This window comes from Bubalus bubalis, chromosome 1 (genome assembly GCF_019923935.1).
Source record: "Bubalus bubalis isolate 160015118507 breed Murrah chromosome 1, NDDB_SH_1, whole genome shotgun sequence".
In the NCBI taxonomy this organism is placed as follows: domain Eukaryota; kingdom Metazoa; phylum Chordata; class Mammalia; order Artiodactyla; family Bovidae; genus Bubalus; species Bubalus bubalis.
Window position 1 is genome coordinate 120621085 of NC_059157.1, and position 23277 is coordinate 120644361.

The following is a 23277-nucleotide window of genomic DNA, read 5'->3' on the forward strand; positions in this document are numbered from 1 at the left end:
AACAAGAACTGTACTCAATATATTGTAATAACCTGTAAGGGAAAATAATCTGAAAAAATAGATATATATGCACATAAAATTGATTCACTTTTTTGTATACCTGACACTAACACAGCATTGTAAATCAACCATATTTCAATTTTTTAAAAAACAAATTTTTAAAAAAGTAACAAAATTATGTAATATTTTATACAACATAGTGGATGTATGTAGACGTGAACTGCATAGGAATTGCGACATTTGAAGATATATCAAAAGAATGGGCTGTTTAACATCAAAAATGAAACATTAGGACTGTACTTATATTCCTCAAGGCCCAGATGCCATTTGTTTGCTTTGCTTAGTATATATTAATGGCTTTTATTAAGTTAAAATATATTTGATTTTTACATAATTGGTTCTTAATTCAAGAAAGAGTTAGTATCTCTTATAGACACCCTACATGAAATCTTCCTTTTTTAAGCTAATATAGACTGTGAAAAGAATGCTGTTTCACACTCATGTTTATTCTGTCATATTATAGGCTCCCTGAGAATGTATACTCCTGTTTACTTTTTTAAAGTACATTTCCCTGTTTTCCAGATACTTATGAAAGGAAGAATTGTATTTCCTTTTAGGCAATTAATCTATTGATTGCTAGCTGTAACTTTTAAGATTTAGGTATAAAACAAAGAAATTTAAAAAAGCAAGTGGTTGACTTTTGAATTTTGTTTGTATGCTGGTTCAAAGGAAGTTTAGCTCTTTAAAATATCTGTACTAGGGTTGATGAACCATTGCAAAGACTGTTATTTAAACTTTTTCAGACATTGGGAAAAGGCTATATTCATTCATTCATTCTGTCATTCATTCACAAACATTTATAGAGAAGCTCCCAGGTGCAGGTACTGCTAAGATTCAAGGAGAAATATGAGAAATACCAATACAGTATACTAACGCATATATATGGAATTTAGAAAGATGGTAACAATAACCCTGTATATGAGACAGCAAAAGAGACACTGATGTATAGAACAGTCTTTTGGACTCTGTGGGAGAGGGAGAGAAATACCTTGATCACAGATAAGTTGTACTTAGTAAGATCATATTTGCAAACATATATTGATATACAAAATATGCAATAAAAGTGAACATTATGTTGAAAGCCACAGATACATTTCTATTGTTGGAATCAGAAGAGGATGAGCTGATTTTCAGATGACAAGATGAGATGATTTTATGAAGGGAGTTGAATTTAAATTATGTCTTTAAGAATAATTGAGATTTGGATTTGCAAATATAGGTGGGAGGACTTGCCACATATAAAAGTGCAGCAGAAACAACACATGAAATATTATGATGGGATCTATGAAAAGTATATAACAAATGACCTATGAAGATAGATGCGTACAGATGACATGATTTAGCAGTCTGATGGTAAAGCCATAGAACATGAATTATCCGCACATATATGAGTCTTTTCTTTTTCTGGATTTGTAGCCAAAAACTATGCAAATGGAAAGATAAGTAAATAAACATTCATGCTTGCAAAATCGTTTCCTTGGTCTACCGTTTTTGTTGGGTTTGAGAAGATGCTTTAAGAGACTTGTCACCTTTTAGTGTGCAAAAGACAATTTCTCTAGGATTAGATCATGAGTCCTGAATTATAAATTAATCAAATTAAAAATGTGCATTGATAGGACCATTAGGTAGTAGGATGGCTGTAAACTTAAAGCCAACTTACTTAAATTCTGGATGGACCACTTCCTCTTTCACGCACTGTTCCCTTTTTACACAAATGCCAGTCCACTTGGAAAAATATAATCTGATTTCCGTTCACGATCCCTATTCAATCTGTTAGTCAAGTTTACTCTTTTTATCCTGTTTGTATTTAAATGATCACCTCTTTCTGCCTTCTGCCTCCTATTTTGCCAATGCTCATCTGGCAATCATAGGAGCAATCAACTGGTGAAATCATAGGAGCAAAATCTCACTACCTACAACCAAAATGGCTAAAAATAGCGTGCTCACTGTAACAGGTAAGCACAGTGATATTAACTGTGCTTCAGATAGTAACTGAAGCACACTGGTCAGTCATTTGATTAATGGAAAATATGCACAATTATAAGTGAAAGCCTGTTTCACCTCATCATTCTTAATGATAAAAGCACAGAAATCATAACCAGAGCTTCACAGTATAATGAGGGAAGATCCCCAGACAGAAGACTGTATGCCATTCCTGACTCTGCTGTTGCCTATAAGCATGATCTTGACTGTGTGATTTTCCTCCCATTGGTGATTTTTGTTATGATTTAGTCACTAAGTCATGTCAGACTCTTGCAACCCATGGACTGTAGCCTGCTAGGCTCCCCTGTCCATGGGATTTCCCAGGCAAGAATATTGTTGTGGGTTACCATTTTCTTCTCCTGGGCATCTTTCTGACACAGGGATCAAACCCGTGTCTCCTGCATTGCAGGTAGATTCTTTACCACTGAACCACAAGGGAAGCCCTGAACTTTTATTTCTTTATCTGTAAAATGGAGAATCAGACTACATATTACAAGCCCTAAATTTCAAGTGTTCTGTTAATCATAAGAACAGAACTTACAAACTTTCTTTATTTTATGAAGCCAAAAAATATGCTTATCATCTCTTTGTCTGAGTGATAATATATTTGAAGCATGATAGAGGTAAATTATATTATTCAATAACCTAAGACTTTAGAAAAGAAAAGCAAAAAGCAATCCAAGGCCTCTCTCTTCATTCCTATTTAGTGGTGAATATGTTTACTTTGAATTATCCTTCTGAGGAGTCATTATCACAGCAAGAAGCATTGCAGCAAAGATGTTTAAAAAAAAACCCACAGCTCTAGCTTTTTAGATCTATCAGAACTGTTTGTCTAGCAGATTACTCTTTAGGCTGTTGAAATGAAAGTGGCTGGTGTTATGGTGCATGCAGGCTTGATTGAGACTGAGCAGAACACATCTGTGAGAGGTGGTTTTAGAGCACTGCTAAGGGATATAATATCAAGTCTCAATCTACCCACACCTGCTGGGTACCTGCATTATACCAGGATTCTTTTGCTTTGCCTTCTTTTCTTACACTTTTTCAGATTAAGAAAAGGATTTGTAGTGTCTGCTGCCTCACAGCAATGTAACAGCAATCCCACATCTCAGGTGCTCTGTAGTCATGATGCATTCCAGCCTGTATTTTTCTTTCATTGACCATTACAGTAGTTCCTCACTGAGAAATGTTTCAGTCACTGAGCACTGTAATCACTGCCAAGAAGATGTTTAAATGAAAGTGTAATTTAAACTCAATGAACAAGTAACACAAGCAAATTCTGGGGTTGTTTCTCCTTAATGATAGTGGGGATAGTTATAGAGCATCCCTTTGGTGACACATGGGCTTCCCTGGTGTCAGGGATTCTTTACCCTAGAGTAAAGAATCCACCTGAAATGCAAGAGACCTGAGTTTGATCCCTAATTGGGAAGATCCCCTGGAGAAGGGAATGGTTACCCACTCCAGTAGTTTTGCCTAGAGAATTCCATGGACAGAAGAGTATGGCAGGCCATGGGTTGGCAAAGACTCGGACTCGACTGAGTGGCTAAGAACACATTTCTTGGTGACATGTTACCCCCTAGAAATATCCTTTATTACATGTATGTGCCCGCTAAGTCGCTTCAGTCGTGTCCAACTCTTTGTGACCCTATGGACTACAATCCTGCCAAGCTTTTCTGTCCATGGAATTTTCCAGGCAAGAACACTGGAGTAGATTGCCATCCCTTCTCCAGGGGATCTTCTGACACAGAGATTGAACTCAGGTCTCCCACTCTGCAGGCAAATTCTTTACAATTTGAGCCACCAGGGAAACCCTGTTTTACTGGCTATATTCTCTTTTTTTTAGTTTTTAAATTTTATACAGTTTTAAAGGTTGCTTTCCATTTACAGTTATTGTAAAGTATTAGCTACATTTGTTGTGTTAAACAATACATCTTTGAGCCTGTCTTACATCTAATAATCTGTACCTCCCCCTCCTTCACCCCTACGATTCCCCTACCCACCCTTCACTGGTAACCACTAGTTTGTTCTCTATATCTATGAATCTACTTCTTTTTTTGTTTTAGTCACTAATTTTTGTATTTTTTTTAGATTCCACATATAAGTAATATACAGTACTGTCATTCTCTGATTTATTTCACTTAGCATCAGTTCAGTTCAGTTGCTCAGTCATGTCCAACTCTTTGCATCCCCATGGACTGTAGCACACCAGGCTTCCCCGTCCATCACCAACTCCTGGAGCTTGCTCAAACTCATGTCCATGGAGTCAATGATGCCATCCAACCATCTCATCCTGTGTCATCCCCTTCTCCTCCTGCCTTCAGTCCTTTCCAGCATCAGGGTCTGTTCCAGTGAGTTAGTTCTTCCCATCAGGTGGCCAAAGTATTGAAGGTTCAGCTTTAACATCAGTCTTTCAAATGAATATTCAGGACTGATTTCCTTTAGGATGGACTGGTTTGATCTCCTTGCTTGGGCTTCCCAGATGGCACAATTGTAAAGAATCTGACAGAAGAGACATGAGTTCAATTCCTGGGTCAGGAAGATTTCCTGGAGTAGGAAATGGCAACCTACTTCAGTATTCTTGACTGGAAATATCCATGGATAGAGTGAACCCGGTGGTCTACAGTCCATGGGGTCACAAAAAGTTGGACACAACTGAGTGACTGAGCATGCATGCATCTGTGCATACTGTTGACTTGGGTATATGTTCTTTACACTTTTACTTTCGACCTCTATGAGACTTATGGTTGTCACTTCTAGATAATATATTGTTGGATTTTGCATTTTTGATCAGACCGCCTTGATCAGGCTCTGCCTTCTACTTGGAGTGGATGCTCTTTTTGCAATGAATGTGGTGATCGCTATGATTGGGTTTAAACTACCACCTTGCTGTTTGTTTTCTATTTATCTCAACTCACTTTTATTTTTCCATTTTTCTTATTTATTTTTGTTTAATTAATGTGTTTTATGACTCATTTTAATTCCTGTGTTGCCTTCTTAGTTCTACCCTTTTGTATTTGTAGTTCTTTCTGTAGAAAGTACAGCAGTGATTCTTACTTTATGATAGTTGACTTCGAATTAATGTTAAACACCTCACATATACTATAAGAACCTTAAAACAATATATTTAAATTAAACCTCTCTTCTTTCTGCATTTTTGTGTGTATGTTTTTATGTTATAGCCCTCTCAGTGCAATGTTATTTATGCTTTAAAATATTAAAAGAAGAAAAAGTATGTTCTTTTATATTTATCAACATGTTTATGATTGCCAGTGGTATTTATCCTTTCCTATGTAACCTAGTTTCCATCCAGTATAATTTCCTTTCAGTCTAAATAGTATCTTTTAGCATTGATTATTACTGGAAGTGAGTGAAAGTTGCTCAGTCATGTCTGACTCGGTGATCTCATGGACAGCAGCCTGCCAGGCTCCTCTGTCAATGGAATTCTCCTGGCCAGAATACTGGAGTGGGTTCCCTTCTCCAGGGAATCTTCCCAAACCAGGGATCTTACCCAAGTCTCCTACATTGCAGGTGAATTCTTTATAGCTGAGCCACCAGGGAAGCCCAAGAATACTGGAATGGGTAGCCTACCACTTCTCCAGGGGTTTTTCCCAACCCAGGAATCAAACCAGGGTCTCCTGCATTGCAGGCAGATTCTTAACCAGCTGAGCTACCAGGGAAGCCCAAAAGTACAGCGAATGTTGCTCAGTCGTGTCCAGCTCTTTGCAACTCCATGGACTATACAGACCATGGAATTGTCCAGGCCAGAATACTGGCATGGATAACCGTTCCCTTCTCTGGGGGATCTCCCCACCTCCAAAACCCATTATAATGCAAGTCTTCTAAAAATGAATTAACTCATTTTGTTTGTTTGAAAATATTTTTACTTTATCTTACCAGCTTTGAAGGATATTTGTACTGGATATAGAATTATAGGTTAAATTTGTTTTTTATTTCAGCATTTTAATGACTTCCCTCCATTGTCCTCCAGCTGCCATTGTTTGCCTGTGTTTCATGTGTCTCTGTACTTTCTTCGTTTCATTTTAACTTTTTCTTTATCTTTCAGAAGTTTGGTTATAATGTGCTTGGAGCATAGTTTTGGTTTATTTCTCCTGCTCAGAGTGTGCTAAACTTCTTTGATGTGGATCAGAAGAAATTTTTATTTTTACCATATTTGATAAATTTTAACCATTTTTTTCTACTTAATTCTATTTCTTTTTCTTCAACATAGCTAGACAGTTTGGTACTGTCAGTGGTTACTGGTTCTGTTCTATGTTTTGGGGGATTTAAATATTTATCTGTCTGTTTTAGCCTGGATAATTTCACTTACTCTGTCTTCAGGTTTATTGATGCTTTTGTTTGCCAGTTTGTAATCTGTCAATAAATACATCCAGGGTTTTTCTCTTAAATATTGTTCTTTTCAATTCTAGAAAGATTGTTTCTTATGTTAATCATCACTCCCAATTTTCACTGATACTTTTTATTTGTTTACTCATTATGTCCTTTTTCTTTAAGCCATGTAGCATATTAATAGGAGCTATTTTAAAATCCTGTCTATTAATTCTAACATCAGGGTCATCTTGTGGTCTTTTCTGTTGATTGCTTAATTATGGATTGCATTGCCTTGCTTGTATCCATGTTTTATAATTTTTGTGTGTTTGATATCTGTATAATATGAGTGTGCTTTTTTCCTGACATTTAGATTTAAAAATAATAGATTTTCTTGATCCTCTCGGTGTGTGTGTGTGTGTGTATGTATGTTTAGGTCTTGATTATTTTGCTTCTGTCTTTAGTCTGGGGTTGGAGGAAAACCTTATTTAGAGTAATATGGTCTTTTGAGGTCTTCAACAAATGTCAAATGTGTTTATTGAAGTCTCTCCTTTTCTGGCTTGTCTAGAAGTTCATCGTATTCCAGCCCTGCCCAACTGTGGTATGTTTATTCAGTTCTCAAACTTGCAGTAGCTATTCTATGCTAGCTTGAGGAATCTCATTCTGAGCATATGCAGTCTATCCATAAACAGAGGGCCCTCAGGAAATTCCCATACAGACTCCTACCCTTAATGCCACCAGTCTCCTTTGGCACCTTTCTGCAGAAACTCAAGTCCCCTTAGTAGTTCCAAACTCCAGTTTCTAATACCATAGCTCAAAAAACCAACTGGCTATAACTTCACCTTTCCATATCAAGGTTGAAAAGTGCCCCTTGAAGAAAGGCAGGGTTGTAAATCAGCTATACTTCAATAAAATAATTTTAAAAAGACAAAAAAATAAAGCTAGAGTTAGTATGGGGCATACCTCAATGCATTTTCCTTCTCTTGAAGAAAACCCTGCAATTCTAGTTGACAAGTGCTTGAAAACTGCTGTCCCATCTACTTTGTCCAGTTTTATAATTATTTATAAAAGGAAATTAAGTTTGATATTGATTATTGTGACTTCATTGAAGTTGACAGATTAAATTTTTTAAATTGGGAAATTTCATGTTTTAAAAAACATATTTCTATGCTTAGTTGATATTTCTGGGGTCCTTTAGAATATTCAAAGTGACTTTCTAAAAGATGTAACACTGTTTAACTTGAAATAGGGGAATTTGAAAACAATCCTACCTTCATCCTTATCCCTGAAGACAGAGATTGAGGCACCAGAGGCACACAACCTCTTACATAAATGTGTTGAGGGTATTCAATATACCCTCTGACTTGATTTTCAGACTCAATCATAAAGGGGTATTTGGTTACATACTGTGTACATGGTCACTTCATAAGAATTAATGATGTTTTTAATTGGAGAATTGCATTGTTCCCCTAATGTATGCTTTCTGTCTCTAGAACATTCAGACTTCTGGAAATAATTCTGGTGAGAACAGTAAATTGCAACATGATATATTCTGTTATGGCTTCCCTGATATCTCAGTTGGTAAATAATCCACCTGCAATGCAGGAGACCCCAGTTCAATTCCTGGCTCAGGAAGATCAGCTGGAGAAGGGAAAGGCTACCCACTCCGGTATCCTGGCCTGGAGAATTCCATGGGCTGTATAGTCCATGGGGTTGCAAAGAGTCAGACACAACTGAGCGACTGTCACTTTCACTTTCATATTCCCTTATCCACTGGTCTTCTCCTAATTCTCACTACTCACTCCACTGCTAGACTTGCAGGCTTCCGGCTAAAGGGTAAGTCAAATGATGGCTATGTTGTATCACACCTCATTAGAAAGTAGTATCATCACATCACTTATCTCAGATTAATGTCAAAGACATCCTCCACTAGAAAAAGAGAAATGGTCACATTTATCTGTGTGCTCTGTAAGTAGATGACCAAATTGAACCTTAAGCAGTATAACCTTGATTAGCTTCTTATAAGGAAGAGAAACTCAGGACACATAATTAAGATTCCATGCTAGTAAATGCTCAAAATTCTCCAAGCCAGGCTTCAGCAATATGTGAACCTTGAACTTCCAGATGTTCAAGCTGGATTTAGAAAAGGCAGAGGAACCAGAGATCAAATTGCCAACATCCGCTGGATCATGGAAAAAGCAAGAGACTTCCAGAAAAACATCTATTTCTGCTTTATTGACTATGCCAAAGCCTTTGACTGTGTGGATCACAATAAACTGTGGAAAATTCTGAAAGAGATGGCCATACCAGACCACCTGATCTGCCTCTTGAGAAACCTATATGCAGATCAGGAAGCAACAATTAGAACTGGACATGGAACAACAGACTGGTTCCAAATAGGAAAAGGAGTACATCAAGGCTGTATATTGTCACCCTGCTTATTTTATATGCAGAGTACATCATGAGAAATGCTGGGCTGGAAGAAGCACAAGCTGGAATCAAGGTTTCTGGGAGAAATATCAATAACCTCAGATATGCAGATGACACCACCCTTATGGCAGAAAGTGAAGCGGAACTCAAAAGCCTCTTGATGAAAGAGGAGAGTGAAAAAGTTGGCTTAAAGCTCAACATTCAGAAAACGAAGATCATGGCATCCGGTCCCATCACTTCATGGGAAATAGATTGCGAAACAGTGGAAACAGTGTCAGACTTTATTTTTGGGGGCTCCAAAATCCATGCAGATGGTGATTGCAGCCATGAAATTGAAAGACGCTTACTCCTTAGAAGGAAAGTTATGACCAACGTAGATAGCATATTGAAAAGCAGAGACATTACTTTGCTAACAAAGCTCCATCTAGTCAAGGCTATGGTTTTTCCAGTAGTCATGTATGGATGTGAGAGTTGGACTGTGAAGAAAGCAGAGTGCCAAAGAATTGATGCTTTTGAACTGTGGTGTTGAAGATGACTCTTGAGAGTCCGTTGGACTGCAAGGAGATCCAACCAGTCCATTCTGAAGGAGATCAGTCCTGGGTGTTCTTTGGAAGGAATGATGCTAAAGCTGAAACTCCAATACTTTGGCCACCTCATGCGAAGAGTTGACTCATTGGAAAAGACTCTGATGCTGGAAGGGATTGGGGGCAAGAGGAGAAGGGGACGACAGAGGATGAGATGGCTGGATGGCATCACCGACTTGATGGACGTGAGTTTGAGTGAACTCTGGGAGTTGGTGATGGACAGAGAGGCCTGGCGTGCTGTGATTCATGGGGTCACAAAGAGTTGGACACGACTGAGTGATTGAACTGAACTGAACTGAACTGAACTGAGGGAAAGTGACTTTTCTCAACCTACTGCTCAGGGGAACCCATTCTCATTTGTGATGCCAAATATCACCTGAAAATTGTAATGAGAAAACAAAGAAAGTAATATACCAGGTACTGTGTTTAGCATAACCTTGTTGTCTTTTTCTTTTTCTTTTTGATTTTTTTTGTTGTTGTTGATGTGGACCATTTTTTTAAGCCTTCATTGAATTTGTTACAATATTGCATCTGTTTTACATTTTGGTTTTTTGGCTGGGATGCCACATGGTATCTTAGCCCCAAGACCAGGGATCGAACCTATACCTGCTGCATTGGAAGGTAAAGTCTCAACCACTGGCCAGCAGGGAAGTCCCAAGCATTCCTACATTTTCTTGTTTAATAATCATAACTTTACACTGAAGGTATGATTAGTGTTAACTTACAGATGATAAAACTCAACTTTAAGGAAATTAAGTAACTTGTCCAAGTTTAGAAATCAGGGAGATGAATATTTGTGTCTATATGCCTCCAAAATTAGGTTTCCAGTACACTACAGTTTTCATTATTTTATGGTGATATAAACTTAACCTGTTTCCTTGTAAGATTTTGCAAAGAAAGTGTTAACAAAGAACTTTTAGAGAAATTAACTCAGGAGTTTTCCAGTAAAAAATATATATCTCAAAAGTATATAAAGATTCCCTTATTGGCAGTTTTTTTGGTTATAAAATTAGACTTGTTCTAGTCAAAGCAATTCAGTTTTTTTAAAATGCTTCATTTAAGATAATGTATTTCAGCATTTTCTTTGCCTCTTGTCAGGATGGGAAACAATAGTTCTCTTGCTTGATTTAATATCATTATGTCTGAGAACACAGTTAACAAAGCAACTGTTAATATTCCTAAGATTTTCAAGCTCTGTGCATCTAAAAGTCACTAATGAAATTAGCGAACCAGAAACTTCACAGCCAAATTTCCAAAGCTTAAGACTAAAGGAACTGTGGGTCTCTGGAATTGTTGGACGTAAACTGCGTAGCAAGAATCATCAAGTACTTGATTCCTTCTTTATAAACAACCTAATAAGCAAAGTTTACAGCGAACAGGAAAGATGTGTTTGAACATTAAGAAGAGTTTAGATTTTGGTTTACAATTGGAAAGGAAAAAATTGAAACAAGAGAGTTCCTCGTATCTAGCATATGTTTGAAAAATCAGTAATTTTTACATTTCATAAGGAGACTAAATAGTCATAATTACCTATATAATAGCAAATTTTATTTTCTCATATTACCTTTTCTTTTTTATTTTGTTTTCTTAATAAAAATATATCACTACCATTTCTCTCTGGTAAGTAAACACTGTTTTTGAAATAACAAAATTTTATCTTGATTGCTTAATTTCAAGAAATTATGTGACTATTTAATATGAATGATAAAGCTATAGAAGGTTTAAGTCAAAAAAACATTTTAGGTTGCCTTTTCAACAAACAACACTTTTTCATTTAGGGGAACAAGGAGCCTAAGAAGGAAAATGATCATCCCAATGTGAACACAAATTACAGATATACAGGAATAAAAATCCAGGTCTCAGGATGTCTTTTCATTATATTATTTTGTTGGAGTAGATTTTTTTTTTTAATTCCAACGACTGTTGAGAATTTGAGGGAAATATAACATAGTAATTAGCTTCATAAAACTTATCCCGGTAATGTTCGGTTGTGAAGGAGAAAAGAGGTGAAGAATTAGAAGGAGACAGGAGATGTGCTGAATTATGAAAGGTAATCAGGAGAGATCTCTGAGAGAGTCAGACTTGAGCAGTGACTTGAAGGAAATGAGGGAGCAAGCCAGTTAATACGTTATTGAAAAGGTTTCTAAGAAAAAAGAATATTAATTGTGTAGGACTTCCCTGGGGGCTCAGACAGTAAAGCGTCTGTCTACAATGTGGGAGACCTGGGTTCAATCCCTGGGTTGGGAAGATCCCCTGGAGAAGGAAATGGCAACCCACTCCAGTACTCTTGCCTAGAAAATCCCATGGACGGAGGAGCCTGGTGTCCGTGGGGTCGCAAAGAGTCGGACACGACTTCACTTTCACTTTGAGATGGTTTGTGCTTGTTATTTTTGAGAAACAACAAGGATACCAGTGGCTGAAGTGCAATGAGCATTAATTCAGTGCACTTTCATCCCATGGATTATTGGAGCTAGAGCACTGAGAGAGAAACGGGGCTCTACAAAGAACCAGATGAAGATGAGTCATAATTGTGGTACCATTTAATTATATTAATCATACAGAATTATACAAGTCGTGGATTGCTACTTGAATTGGAAAGCATGCATTTTAACATGCATTTAGTAAAGCTAGAAGGAGCAAAAAGTGGTTGTGGTTAAATCACATAACATTCTTTTCTTCTCAAAAAATATATTCTAAGCAATTGTCACCTCGAAATGTAGAAACTTTTATGTTTTAAGTTATGAAGTCAGAGTCTTCTATATAAAAGAAATGATTTCAAGTAATTGTATGGGTCTTCAAATAGCTTGTACATAGGTTATATAATTTGATCTTTATAGCCCCATGAGTCTGTAGTAAACATATCTTCAGTTTTTTGATAAAGGAGTTGACGTTCAAAGAGGTGAACTGATTTGCCAAAAAGCACATCATGGCCAGCACCCCAAAATCCTCCCCTTGCTTCATCTCACTAATTACTCTCCGTGAACAAAGTTATGGCTGTCCTGAATTCTACAAGAGACTGATTTTACCTGCTTCTGAGCTTTATATAATTGAAATAAATAGTATGTAGCTGGTTTATTTTTCTCCACATTATGTTGGTGAGAATCATCCATATTATTATAGCTGTAGCTTGCTTATTCTCATTGTTCTGTAGTATCTTATTGTCAGAATATATTACATACCCAGGCATTTGGGTTGTCTCCACCTGGGGGTTGTTATGAATAGTGCTACTATGACCATTCTTGTACATGTCTTTGGGGGGATAGTTAAAGATAGTAATAGACTGATTGATTGATTAATAAATACATAGCTAGACAAGTTTCATTGGGGTATAAATCCAGAAATAGAATTGTCAATCATAAGATATACTTATATATATCAATACTGCCAAATAGCTTATCAATGGTTTTACCAATTTACTCAACCATCAGTTACATATGAGAGACCTAGTTGCACCACATCCTTTTCAACACTTGGCATTATCTGTTATCTCATTTTAGCTGTACTTGAATGTAACCCATGGTGGGTTTTTCCAACTTAATTGAGATAGAGTTGGCAATTAAAAGTTTTACAGCTTGATGATTTGATATGCATATACATTGTGAAATACGTATCACATCAAACTAATTAGCATATCCATAGCTACCAGCCCCCTTGGGAACATATTCAAAGAGAATGAAATCAGGATCTTAAACATCTGCACTCCAAAATTTATTTCAGTATTATAATAACCAAGATGAGAAAACAACTTAAGTACTGGTTAACAGATAATAGATAAAGAAAATGTGATGGATGGATGATAAACAGATAATAGTTAAATATTTAATATTATCTATCTAATAGATAGATAGGGTATACAGCATATATATGAAATTCAACTTTAAAAAGAAAGAAATCTGCCATTTGCTACAACTCGTCAGATATTGGGAAAAACGAAATAAATCAGATGCAGAAAGACAAATATGTGGAATTTAGATATTTGGAATCTAAAATAGTCAAAGTCATAGAAGCAGGGAGTAGAATGTTGGTAACTGGGGGGAGGGAAAAATGGGGAGATGTTGGTAAAATGGCACAAAATTTTAGTTTATGCAAGGTGAATTAGTTCTGGAGACTAATGTACAAGAATGTGACTATAGTTAACCACATGATATTGTATATTTGGAATTTGCTAAAAGGGCAGGTATTAAGTATCTTCACCAAGTTTTTAAATAGGAGAATTATTGCCCCTACTTTATAGATGATAAAACAAAGATATATCAAAATTAAATAGCACAATCAAAATCATGCCACTAAAGAAGGAGTTAATACTGTTATTCAGTTCATCTTATCACATAATCTTTGTGGTTTCCTTAACATATTTTTATTATTTACTTCAACAAGAATAAATTGAGTATTACATATGCTGGACTTCTGATAAGGACTGTGTCTTTGTGAGCAAAAGCTCTCAGTGTTTAGGATAGGAACAAGAAAAACCATTATGATACAAGACAAAGTGCATTAAATATTACACTAAAAAAGGTAAAACAATGAGAAGCTAAGGAAAGGAAGAGCATTTCTCTTTATTTTACCAAATAGAGACGTAGAAAGGACAACTTGAACTGAGCACAGTTTGAGGGTTAGAAAGTGTGGGCATGTTGAGGAATTAGTGTGTGATGAGAGCACTGTTGGCAGTGGTAGTCAACCATGAAAGAAGTACATTTTAGCCTTACAGCCATCAAATTCCCTAACTTTCTGTCTCCTTGTTCCTCATGATACATTTAAAGGAGAATACTATTCAAATGGAGGGGCAACGGGCACAGTTAGAGGCTGGCTAAGAGGGAACGGTCTCATCTTGTGCAGTGGCAGAGCCTGAGACTCATAGAAAAAGCCAGATCCTGAGTAGGATATCAGTGATCTAAGTACAGAGAGAAGAACAGGAAGAAACACAGGAGAGGGATCAGGCTAGAGTATGAAACTATGAAGATGGGGATCAGAGAGAAGAATTCTGGAGAGAGTAGTTTAGAATTGGATGGATAGGCAGAGACTGAAAAGGATCCTGAGTGGTGGCCTTGATCTTAACTAGTGTTTCATTCTTCACTCATCATCTGGAATAAAATGGGTGGGTGTTCCAAGACAACGCTAGGGTGAATAGTCATTTGGAATGTGAAAAGAATTGGACATATAATGATTTATACAATGCTAGAATAAAAAAAGTTGTGCAAATGCTGCTAAAAAGGTGAGTGCTCAAAATTAATTTCAAAGCACTCTCAGAGGTCATATTCATATTCTACTGAAATAAAGGTCAGTTTAAGCTAAAGAACTTAAAGATTTGGAAAGATTTTGAAGTAATAAATGTGACAAATAAACCTAGCATTTCACAGATTTACACAGATGATGTGCATATGGAGATGTTTTTGTTTCATCAACAACCGTTTATTCTATGAGCCTTGCTATGTACCTAGGTGGAACTGAAAAATCAGGACTGTAGAAGTAAACAAATATTATTCATGAGATAAGCACAAGTAGTAGTTAGTTTTACAAAAGGAAAAAGAACCCTCTTTATACTAATTATTTACTCTGCTTCAATTATATTCAATTACGTATTATCTATTGAGAAAGTCTAGGATTTTATCACCTTGGCTCAAAACCTGCCATTACAAAACCTCTCCATTACACATTAGATTTATTGTCATTCTGAACATAATTTTTATAACCTCAGAGCTTCTTCTGAATGTACATGACTTCCCAAGTCTTTGTTAAAATTTTTCAACTTAGTCGTGTCCGACTCGTTGTGACCCCATGGACTGGAGCACACTAGGCTTCCCTGTCCATCACCAATTCCTGGTGCTTACTGAAACTCATGTCCATCGAGTCGGTGATGGTGATGCCATCCAACCATTTCACCCTCTGTCACCCCTTTCTTCTCCTGCCTTCAATTTTTTCCAGCATCAGGGTCTGTTCCAGTCAGTTCTTCACATCAGGTGGCCAAAGTAATGAAGGTTCAGCTTCAGCATTTGTCCTTCCAATGAATAGTCAGGACTGATTTCCTTTAGGATGGACTGGTTGGATCTCCTTGCAGTCCAAGAGACTCTCAAGAGTTGTCTCCAACACCACAGTTCAAAACCATCAGTTCTTTGGTGCTCAGCTTTCTTTACAGTCCAACTCTCACATCCATACATGACTACTGGAAAAACCATAGCCTTGACTAGATGGACCTTTGTTGGCAAAGTAATGTCTCTGCTTTTTTTTTTTTTAATTTATTTATTTTAATTGGAGGTTAATTACTTTACAATATTGTATTGGTATTGCCATACATCAACATGAATCCGCCATGGGTATACACATGCTCTCCATCCTGAACCCCCCTCCCACCTCCCTCCCTGTACCATCCCTCTGGGTCATCCCAGAAGTAAGCCAGAAAGAAAAACACCAATACAGTATACTATCACATATATATGGAATTTAGAAAGATGGTAACAATAGCCCTGTATGCGAGACAGCAAAAGAGACACAGATGTATAGAACAGTCTTTTGGACTCTGTGGGAGAGGGAGAGGGTGGGATGATTTGGGAGAATGGCATTGAAACATGTATAATATATAAGAAAAGAATCGCCAGTCCTGGTTCGATGCAGGGTACAGGATGTCTCTGCTTTTTAATATGCTGTCTAGGTTGGTCATAACTTTTCTTCCAAGGAGTAAGCGTCTTTTAATTTCATGGCTGCAGTCACCATCTGCAGTGATTTTGGAGCCCAAGAAAAGAAAGTCTGTCACTGTTTCATTGTTTTCCATCTATTTGCCATGAAGTGAAAGGGCCGGATGCCATGATCTTAGTTTTCTGAATGTTGAGCTTTAAGCCAACTTTTTCACTCTCCTCTTTCACTTTCATCAAGAGGCTTTTTAGTTCCTCTTCACTTTCTGCCATAAGTATGGTGTCATCTGCATATCTGAGGCTATTGATGTTTCCCCTGGCAATCTTGATTCCAGCTTGTGATCATCCAGCCCAGTGTTTCTCATGATGTACTCTGCATATAAGTTAAAAATAAGCAGGGTGACAATATACAGCCTTGACGAACTCCTTTTCCTATTTGGAACCAGTCTTTTGTTCCTTGTCCGGTTCTAACTGTTGCTTCCTGACCTGCATGCAGATTTCTCAAGAGGTGGGTCAGGTGGTCTGATATTCCCATCTCTTGAAGAATTTTCCACAGTTTATTGTGATCCACATAGTCAAAGGCTTTGGTATTGTCAATAAAGCAGCAATATATGTTTTCCTGCAACTCTCTTGCTTTTTTGATGATCCAGTGGATGTTGGCAATTTGATCTCTGGTTCCTCTGCCTTTTCTAAATCCAGCTTGAACATCTCGAAGTTCATGATTCATATACTGTTGAAGCCTAGCTGGAGAATTTTGAGTATTACTTTGCTAGCATGTGAGATGAGTGCAGTTGTGCAGTAGTTTGAGCATTCTTTGGCATTGCCTTTCTTTGGGATTGGAATGAAAACTGAAGCTGAAGTTAAAAGCTTTCAATGATTTTTAAAAATATATGTACATGTTATTTGTTTTAGTTATAGTGGGAACAATCTGTGTAGGATAAAGCTTAATTTATGGTATAAGGTCTTGGATGCTGGAACAAATATAATCATCTATGAAAAAAAACAGAGCTTCCCAGGTGACTCAGGTGGTAAAGAACATGCCTGCAATGCAGGAGACCCCTGTTCGATTCCTGGGTCAGGAAGATCCATGGGAGAAGGGATACACTTACCCACTTCAGTATTTTTAGGGCTTCTCTGTTGGCTCAGATGTTAAAGAATCCACCTGCAATACGGGAGACCTGTGTTTGATCTCTGAGTCAGGAAGATCCCCTGGAGAAGAGAATGGCTACCATCTCCAGCATTCTTGCCTGGAGAATTCCATGGACAGAGGAGGCTGGCAGGCTGCAGTGCATGGGGTTTTCAAGAGTCTGACCTGACTGAGCGACTAAGTGCATACACACACATGACAAAACACAGAACTAAATGCCTAGTTACATGATTGATTCTATTTTTCTTGCCATAAGAAAAATAATTTAAGACTAAAAGTGCATTGGAGTTTTTTTTTTTTAATTCTCTAAGTACATTGCATCATGTTTTCAGAGCCATCATCTTATTTTCCTTAAAATAACTTACAATTGAAAATATGAAATTCAAAGAAGTTTAACCACTTAGCTAAAGTCCCACAGCTAATATGTATGTGTCTGGAAGCAAAACCCCAATTTTCCTATTTCAAGTATAAGACTCTTGATTTCTCATTACACTAATAGTGTGGTAATCACAAGGATGTAAATTCTTTGATGCCCAACTTTATATTGAAATGAAAATTATGAGCATATTGTAAAGGTTGCACTTAGAATGACTGCCCAAGTTGGCTCAGTGTTCTTAAGGCTTTCCTCCCTATTTCTAGGAGATTGGCTCTGCCCCCACAGAAGTGCCTGCATGAAGCTTTTGCCATTTTTTTTTCCTCCTGAAATGTTCCCCTGCCCTGCCACCAACCAGATATTATCACTGCCTCATTTCTGAATTTTGACTCTGAATCGCCTCTTTAAAATTTTAAATGTGATACTCCACTTGACTTTTTACATCTGATTATGACCTGGAGTGCTCTATCTGGGATCTCCATTTGCCAACTCAGAATTTTAAGGCTCAGTCTGTGCCGCAGGCCTAATTACTGGCTCATGCCCCAGTATTTTAGTCCCTGCCCAATTGGACTTTTGCTTTTCTAGAAGCTGACTTTAAACAGTTGTAAAACTAAACGGAAACCTTGAAGTTCACTATTTATTAAATAAGAGTATGTATGAAAGACAACATTGTAACTATACCAGGTGGGCGTGGGTTTAATGATGGCTTGCCTCCAATCAACAGCTTGGTACCTTACGCAGGCTTGGCAAAATAGGAAGGAAGCATTGTGTGGCACTGGAAAAAAGTAGTGAACTGGTAGCCAGAGTCCAGGTTCTAGCCCAGGGTCTGAATCTGCTGCTAATATCCTACTACTCATAAAACAATTATTTCACCATCATGGGCTTCCATTACTTTGTTAAATAAAGGCAGCAAATTGAACTATCCCTGAGCAGCTTTCTATCTATCTCCAAATTTTCATATTTCTGTGAATTAAATAGGTATTACATGTATGCTAAGATGTATTTACACACAATTCCTTGCCCCCTATATTTCTCCTAATTCCTGTTATAAGGTCTGAGATCTTATATGTAGAACTTATTCATTGAGTTTTGAAGAGTTCCTTAGCATCTAGGCTTCATTAGTATTGAACAAAAGCTTTGGGGTTATTTGGATTTTTTTTTTAAAATAGAGCTAGTAAAATCTGTAGTGAATATTTAGCTTTTTCTAACTCTTTATAACCTAGTACTAGAAGGAAGCCAGGGCTTTTAATTTATCTTATAAATTTAATTTGAATCACTTCGACTCCCATATTTGACAATTGTTAAACTGTGTCCTAATAATACTGAGACAGAGTCATAAGAGAGCCCATTGTCCAGAGCACAGGACTATAATTTAGGATGTTTTGTGTTGCCAGACAAGGAATATACTATAGTTTCATTTTCCCCCCTCACTTTCTCTAGTCACTTCATTGCTCTGATTCTTTCTTTTTTATTTATGATTCTTTCATTTTAATTTTTTTCTTTTTTAATTATTTATAATTCACCTACCCTAAAATGCATGTTTTTACACTATATTCTTCAATTCTTTTCCACAAAATTGTGCAGTCTAATCCCAGGATACTTTTTTTTTTTTTTAATTTTATTTTATTTTTAAACTTTACATAATTGTATTAGTTTTGCCAAATATCAAAATGAATCCGCCACAGGTATACATGTGTTCCCCATCCTGAACCCTCCTCCCTCCTCCCTCCCCATTCCATCCCTCTGGGTCGTCCCAGTGCACCAGCCCCAAGCATCCAGTATCGTGCATCGAACCTGGACTGGCAACTCGTTTCATACATGATATTTTACATGTTTCAATGCCATTCTCCCAAATCTTCCCACCCTCTCCCTCTCTCACAGAGTCCATAAGACTGTTCTATACATCAGTGTCTCTTTTGCTGTCTCGTACACAGGGTTACTGTTACCATCTTTCTAAATTCCATATATATGCGTTAGTATACTGTATCGGTGTTTTTCTTTCTGGCTTACTTCACTCTGTATAATAGGCTCCAGTTTCATCCACCTCATTAGAACTGATTCAAACGTATTCTTTTTAATGGCTGAGTAATACTCCATTGTGTATATGTACCAAAGATTTCTTATCCATTCATCTGCTGATGGACATCTAGGTTGCTTCCATGTCCTGGCTATTATAAACAGTGCTGTGATGAACATTGGGGTACACGTGTCTCTTTCCCTTCTGGTTTCCTCAGTGTGTATGCCCAGCAGTGGGATTGCTGGATCATAAGGCAGTTCTATTTCCAGTTTTTTAAGGAATCTCCACACTGTTCTCCATAGTGGCTGTACTAGTTTGCATTCCCACCAACAGTGTAAGAGGGTTCCCTTTTCTCCACACCCTCTCCAGCATTTATTACTTGTAGACTTTTGGATCGCAGCCATTCTGACTGGTGTGAAATGGTACCTCATAGTGGTTTTGATTTGCATTTCTCTGATAATGAGTGATGTTGAGCATCTTTTCATGTGTTTGTTAGCCATCTGTATGTCTTCTTTGGAGAAATGTCTATTTAGTTCTTTGGCCCATTTTTTGATTGGGTCATTTATTTTTCTGGAGTTGAGCTGTAGGAGTTGCTTGTATATTCTCGAGATTAGTTGTTTGTCGGTTGCTTCATTTGCTATTATCTTCTCCCATTCTGAAGGCTGTCTTTTCACCTCGCTGAGAAATATACCATGTTCATGGATTGGAAGAATCAATATAGTGAAAATGAGTATACTACCCAAAGCAATCTATAGATTCAATGCAATCACTATCAAGCTACCAACAGCATTCTTCACAGAGCTAGAACAAATAATTTCACAATTTGTATGGAAATACAAAAAACCTCGAATAGCCAAAGCGATCTTGAGAAAGACGAATGGAACTGGAGGAATCAACCTACCTGACTTCAGGCTCTACTACAAAGCCACAGTTATCAAGACAGTATGGTACTGGCACAAAGACAGAAATATAGATCAATGGAACAAAATAGAAAGCCCAGAGATAAATCCACGCACATATGGACACCTTATCTTTGACAAAGGAGGCAAGAATATACAATGGATTAAAGACAATCTCTTTAACAAGTGGTGCTGGGAAATCTGGTCAATCACTTGTGAAAGAATGAAACTAGAACACTTTCTAACACCATACACAAAAATAAACTCAAAATGGATTAAAGATCTAAACATAAGACCAGAAACTATAAAACTCCTAGAGGAGAACATAGGCAAAACACTCTCTGACATACATCACAGCAGGATCCTCTATGACCCACCTCCCAGAATATTGGAAATAAAAGCAAAAATAAACAAATGGGACCTAATTAACCTTAAAAGCTTCTGCCCAGGACACTTTTTGTCTCTCCAAGAAAGCTGTCATTTTCCATTTACCCATCTCCTCAGCTTTTGGCAGCCATAATCCATGTTTTGTCTCTGTGTTTGCCTGTTCTGCATGTTTCATACACATTGGATCGTACAACATGTGACCTATTGTGTCTGGCTTAATGTTTTTGAGATTCATCTGTATTGTCACATGAGTCAGTACCCCATCCTTTTTAAAGGCCAAATAATATTTCATTGTATGGATATATCACATTTGTTTATGTTTATCCATTAATAGATGTTTGAATTGTTTCCACATTATGAATAATGCTCCTATGAATATTTGTATACAAGTTCACATATGGACGTATATTCATTTCTCACAGATACATACCTAGAAGTAGAATTACTAGATCACGTGGTAACTGGATGTTTAACCTTGTGTGAAACTATCAAACTATTTCCCATAGCTGCTGCATTATTTACATTTTTACCAGCAAGGGAGGGATGAGGAATGTAGTTCTTCTAAATCCTCACCAATACTTTCCATTATGCATCTCTTTTGATATAGCCATCTTAGCAGATATGAAATGGCACCACATAGTCAATTGTTTCTCTGATTCATAAGCCACCAAGTTTACTTACAACAGAGTATTCTGTGACATCATATTTTTATTATCAATATAATAATTTTTATTGAAATATTATTGTTATTTTAATGTGTAAAACCACCTTTCCATTTCCTTTCTCATATTTTTTAGTCTCATTTTTTTGGTACTATAATTTTTGAAGCATTTAAAATGAACAGAGTCCTTTCAGTGGTTTCTTTATCACTAAAGACCTTCATCTGTCCACGTAGATGCATCACTGTAGCTCTTTGCAAATGAATCTATGGAATTAGTCTGGAAGAATCACCTCCAAGGACATAGTTTTAACAGCTTTAGTCCTACATATTCCTCAGTAACTTAACCCCATATGGAACTGCATTAAATCACTGCCGTCTTTGATTGAAAGAGTTACAAGGAAGAGATTCCTCTAGCACTTAGTGAAGACAAAAGGTGACTCTTGTGAATATGTCATGTAGAGTTCTTGTTTACTTGAAGGACTGTTTACTTGTTTACTACTGAAGAAGATGCAGTCACATTTGCTTTTCTTCTGTTTCTCTTTGAAGGGGAGAAATTTCTTCTTTCCATGAAATGCATTTTGTTCAGTTGGCTTGTTAGAATTTGATTTATTGTATTGATTGTAAAATCTCATTGTAAGCCCCTAAACAAGACTCAGGTAGAAAAGGTGAACTTAAGAGGCAGAAAAGGTGAACTTGAGATTAGGAAGCAATAAATACAAGTTCTGGCATGGATGCAGTTATTTTGTTGTTGTTTAACTTTATAATAATCATATAACCTTTTGATGGTCACTAATCAAGTGATAGAGATGAGGTAGAGGACTACTAAGGTTCCTTGTTGAACTAAATTGCTCATTCTATGTTTCTTTAGAGATCAAACAATGTAATAGTAATATTTTCCTGGGTATCTTTACCTGAAATCTTGATTAGTAAGTAAAAAAAAGTTTCAAAGAAGTTAATCGGAAAGTTACTGACATTAAGAAAACAGCTAGTATACTAGTGACTTTATGTTACAAGCTTTGGCTGTTTAACAGATTTATGAATATATAGGGTTCTCCCTTTAAAATCATCTGCTCAATCCTGCATGTGCTGTGGTTGTGTTATATTTTGATTTCCATTGTTACATTTTATATGCTAAGGGCCATAAAAATGCAAAATAACCATTCTCTTAAATTTATAAACATTGTACTGAGGTCTAATTTTGGACTTGAGCACAATCTTGAATGATATTAGTTTAGCCCAAGGAATGATTCAAGCTTGGGCAATTGTGTTCTGTGGAGTAAAAAGGTTTTTTAGAAAGGAAATCTTGTTTCTTGATTTTGTGTGATAAATCTTTATAACCAAATGCTAACAGAAATTACATGCAATTATTTCTCATTTTTTTCTGAACAGAGGCCCTATATTTCAGGCTTATTGTTGATATATTATTAAAAACTTTCTCTCTTTTGTATCTTCTTTTTTATCTTTCTGCAGGATGTTTTCACTCCAGAATGCAAATTTAAGGAATCTGTGTTTGAAAACTACTATGTGATCTATTCTTCCACACTGTACCGTCAGCAAGAATCAGGCCGAGCTTGGTTTTTGGGACTCAATAAGGAAGGTCAGATTATGAAGGGGAACAGAGTGAAGAAAACCAAGCCCTCATCACATTTTGTACCAAAACCTATTGAAGGTATGAGCCGAGCTTCTTTTCTTTAGATCCAGATCTGTGTGTTGATGCCAGTTCTGCTCTTTGTCCTTTCACTCAGGGGAGATTGTTTTTAATGCAGCAGATCAGAACAAAGATTCAG

At 36.8% G+C, this 23277-nt stretch overlaps 1 protein-coding gene across 4 annotated transcripts in view; it reads left to right on the top strand.

Annotated features, from left to right (window-relative positions):
• Positions 1-23277, top strand: part of FGF12 (fibroblast growth factor 12) — a 605063-nt gene that overhangs the window by 556046 nt on the left and 25740 nt on the right. For all 4 annotated transcript variants that reach the window (XM_006077304.4, XM_006077303.4, XM_044943560.2 and 1 more), the window contains one exon: positions 22961-23159. In XM_006077304.4, the coding sequence (XP_006077366.1) occupies positions 22961-23159 (199 nt within the window). The remainder of the gene's footprint in view (positions 1-22960; positions 23160-23277) is intronic.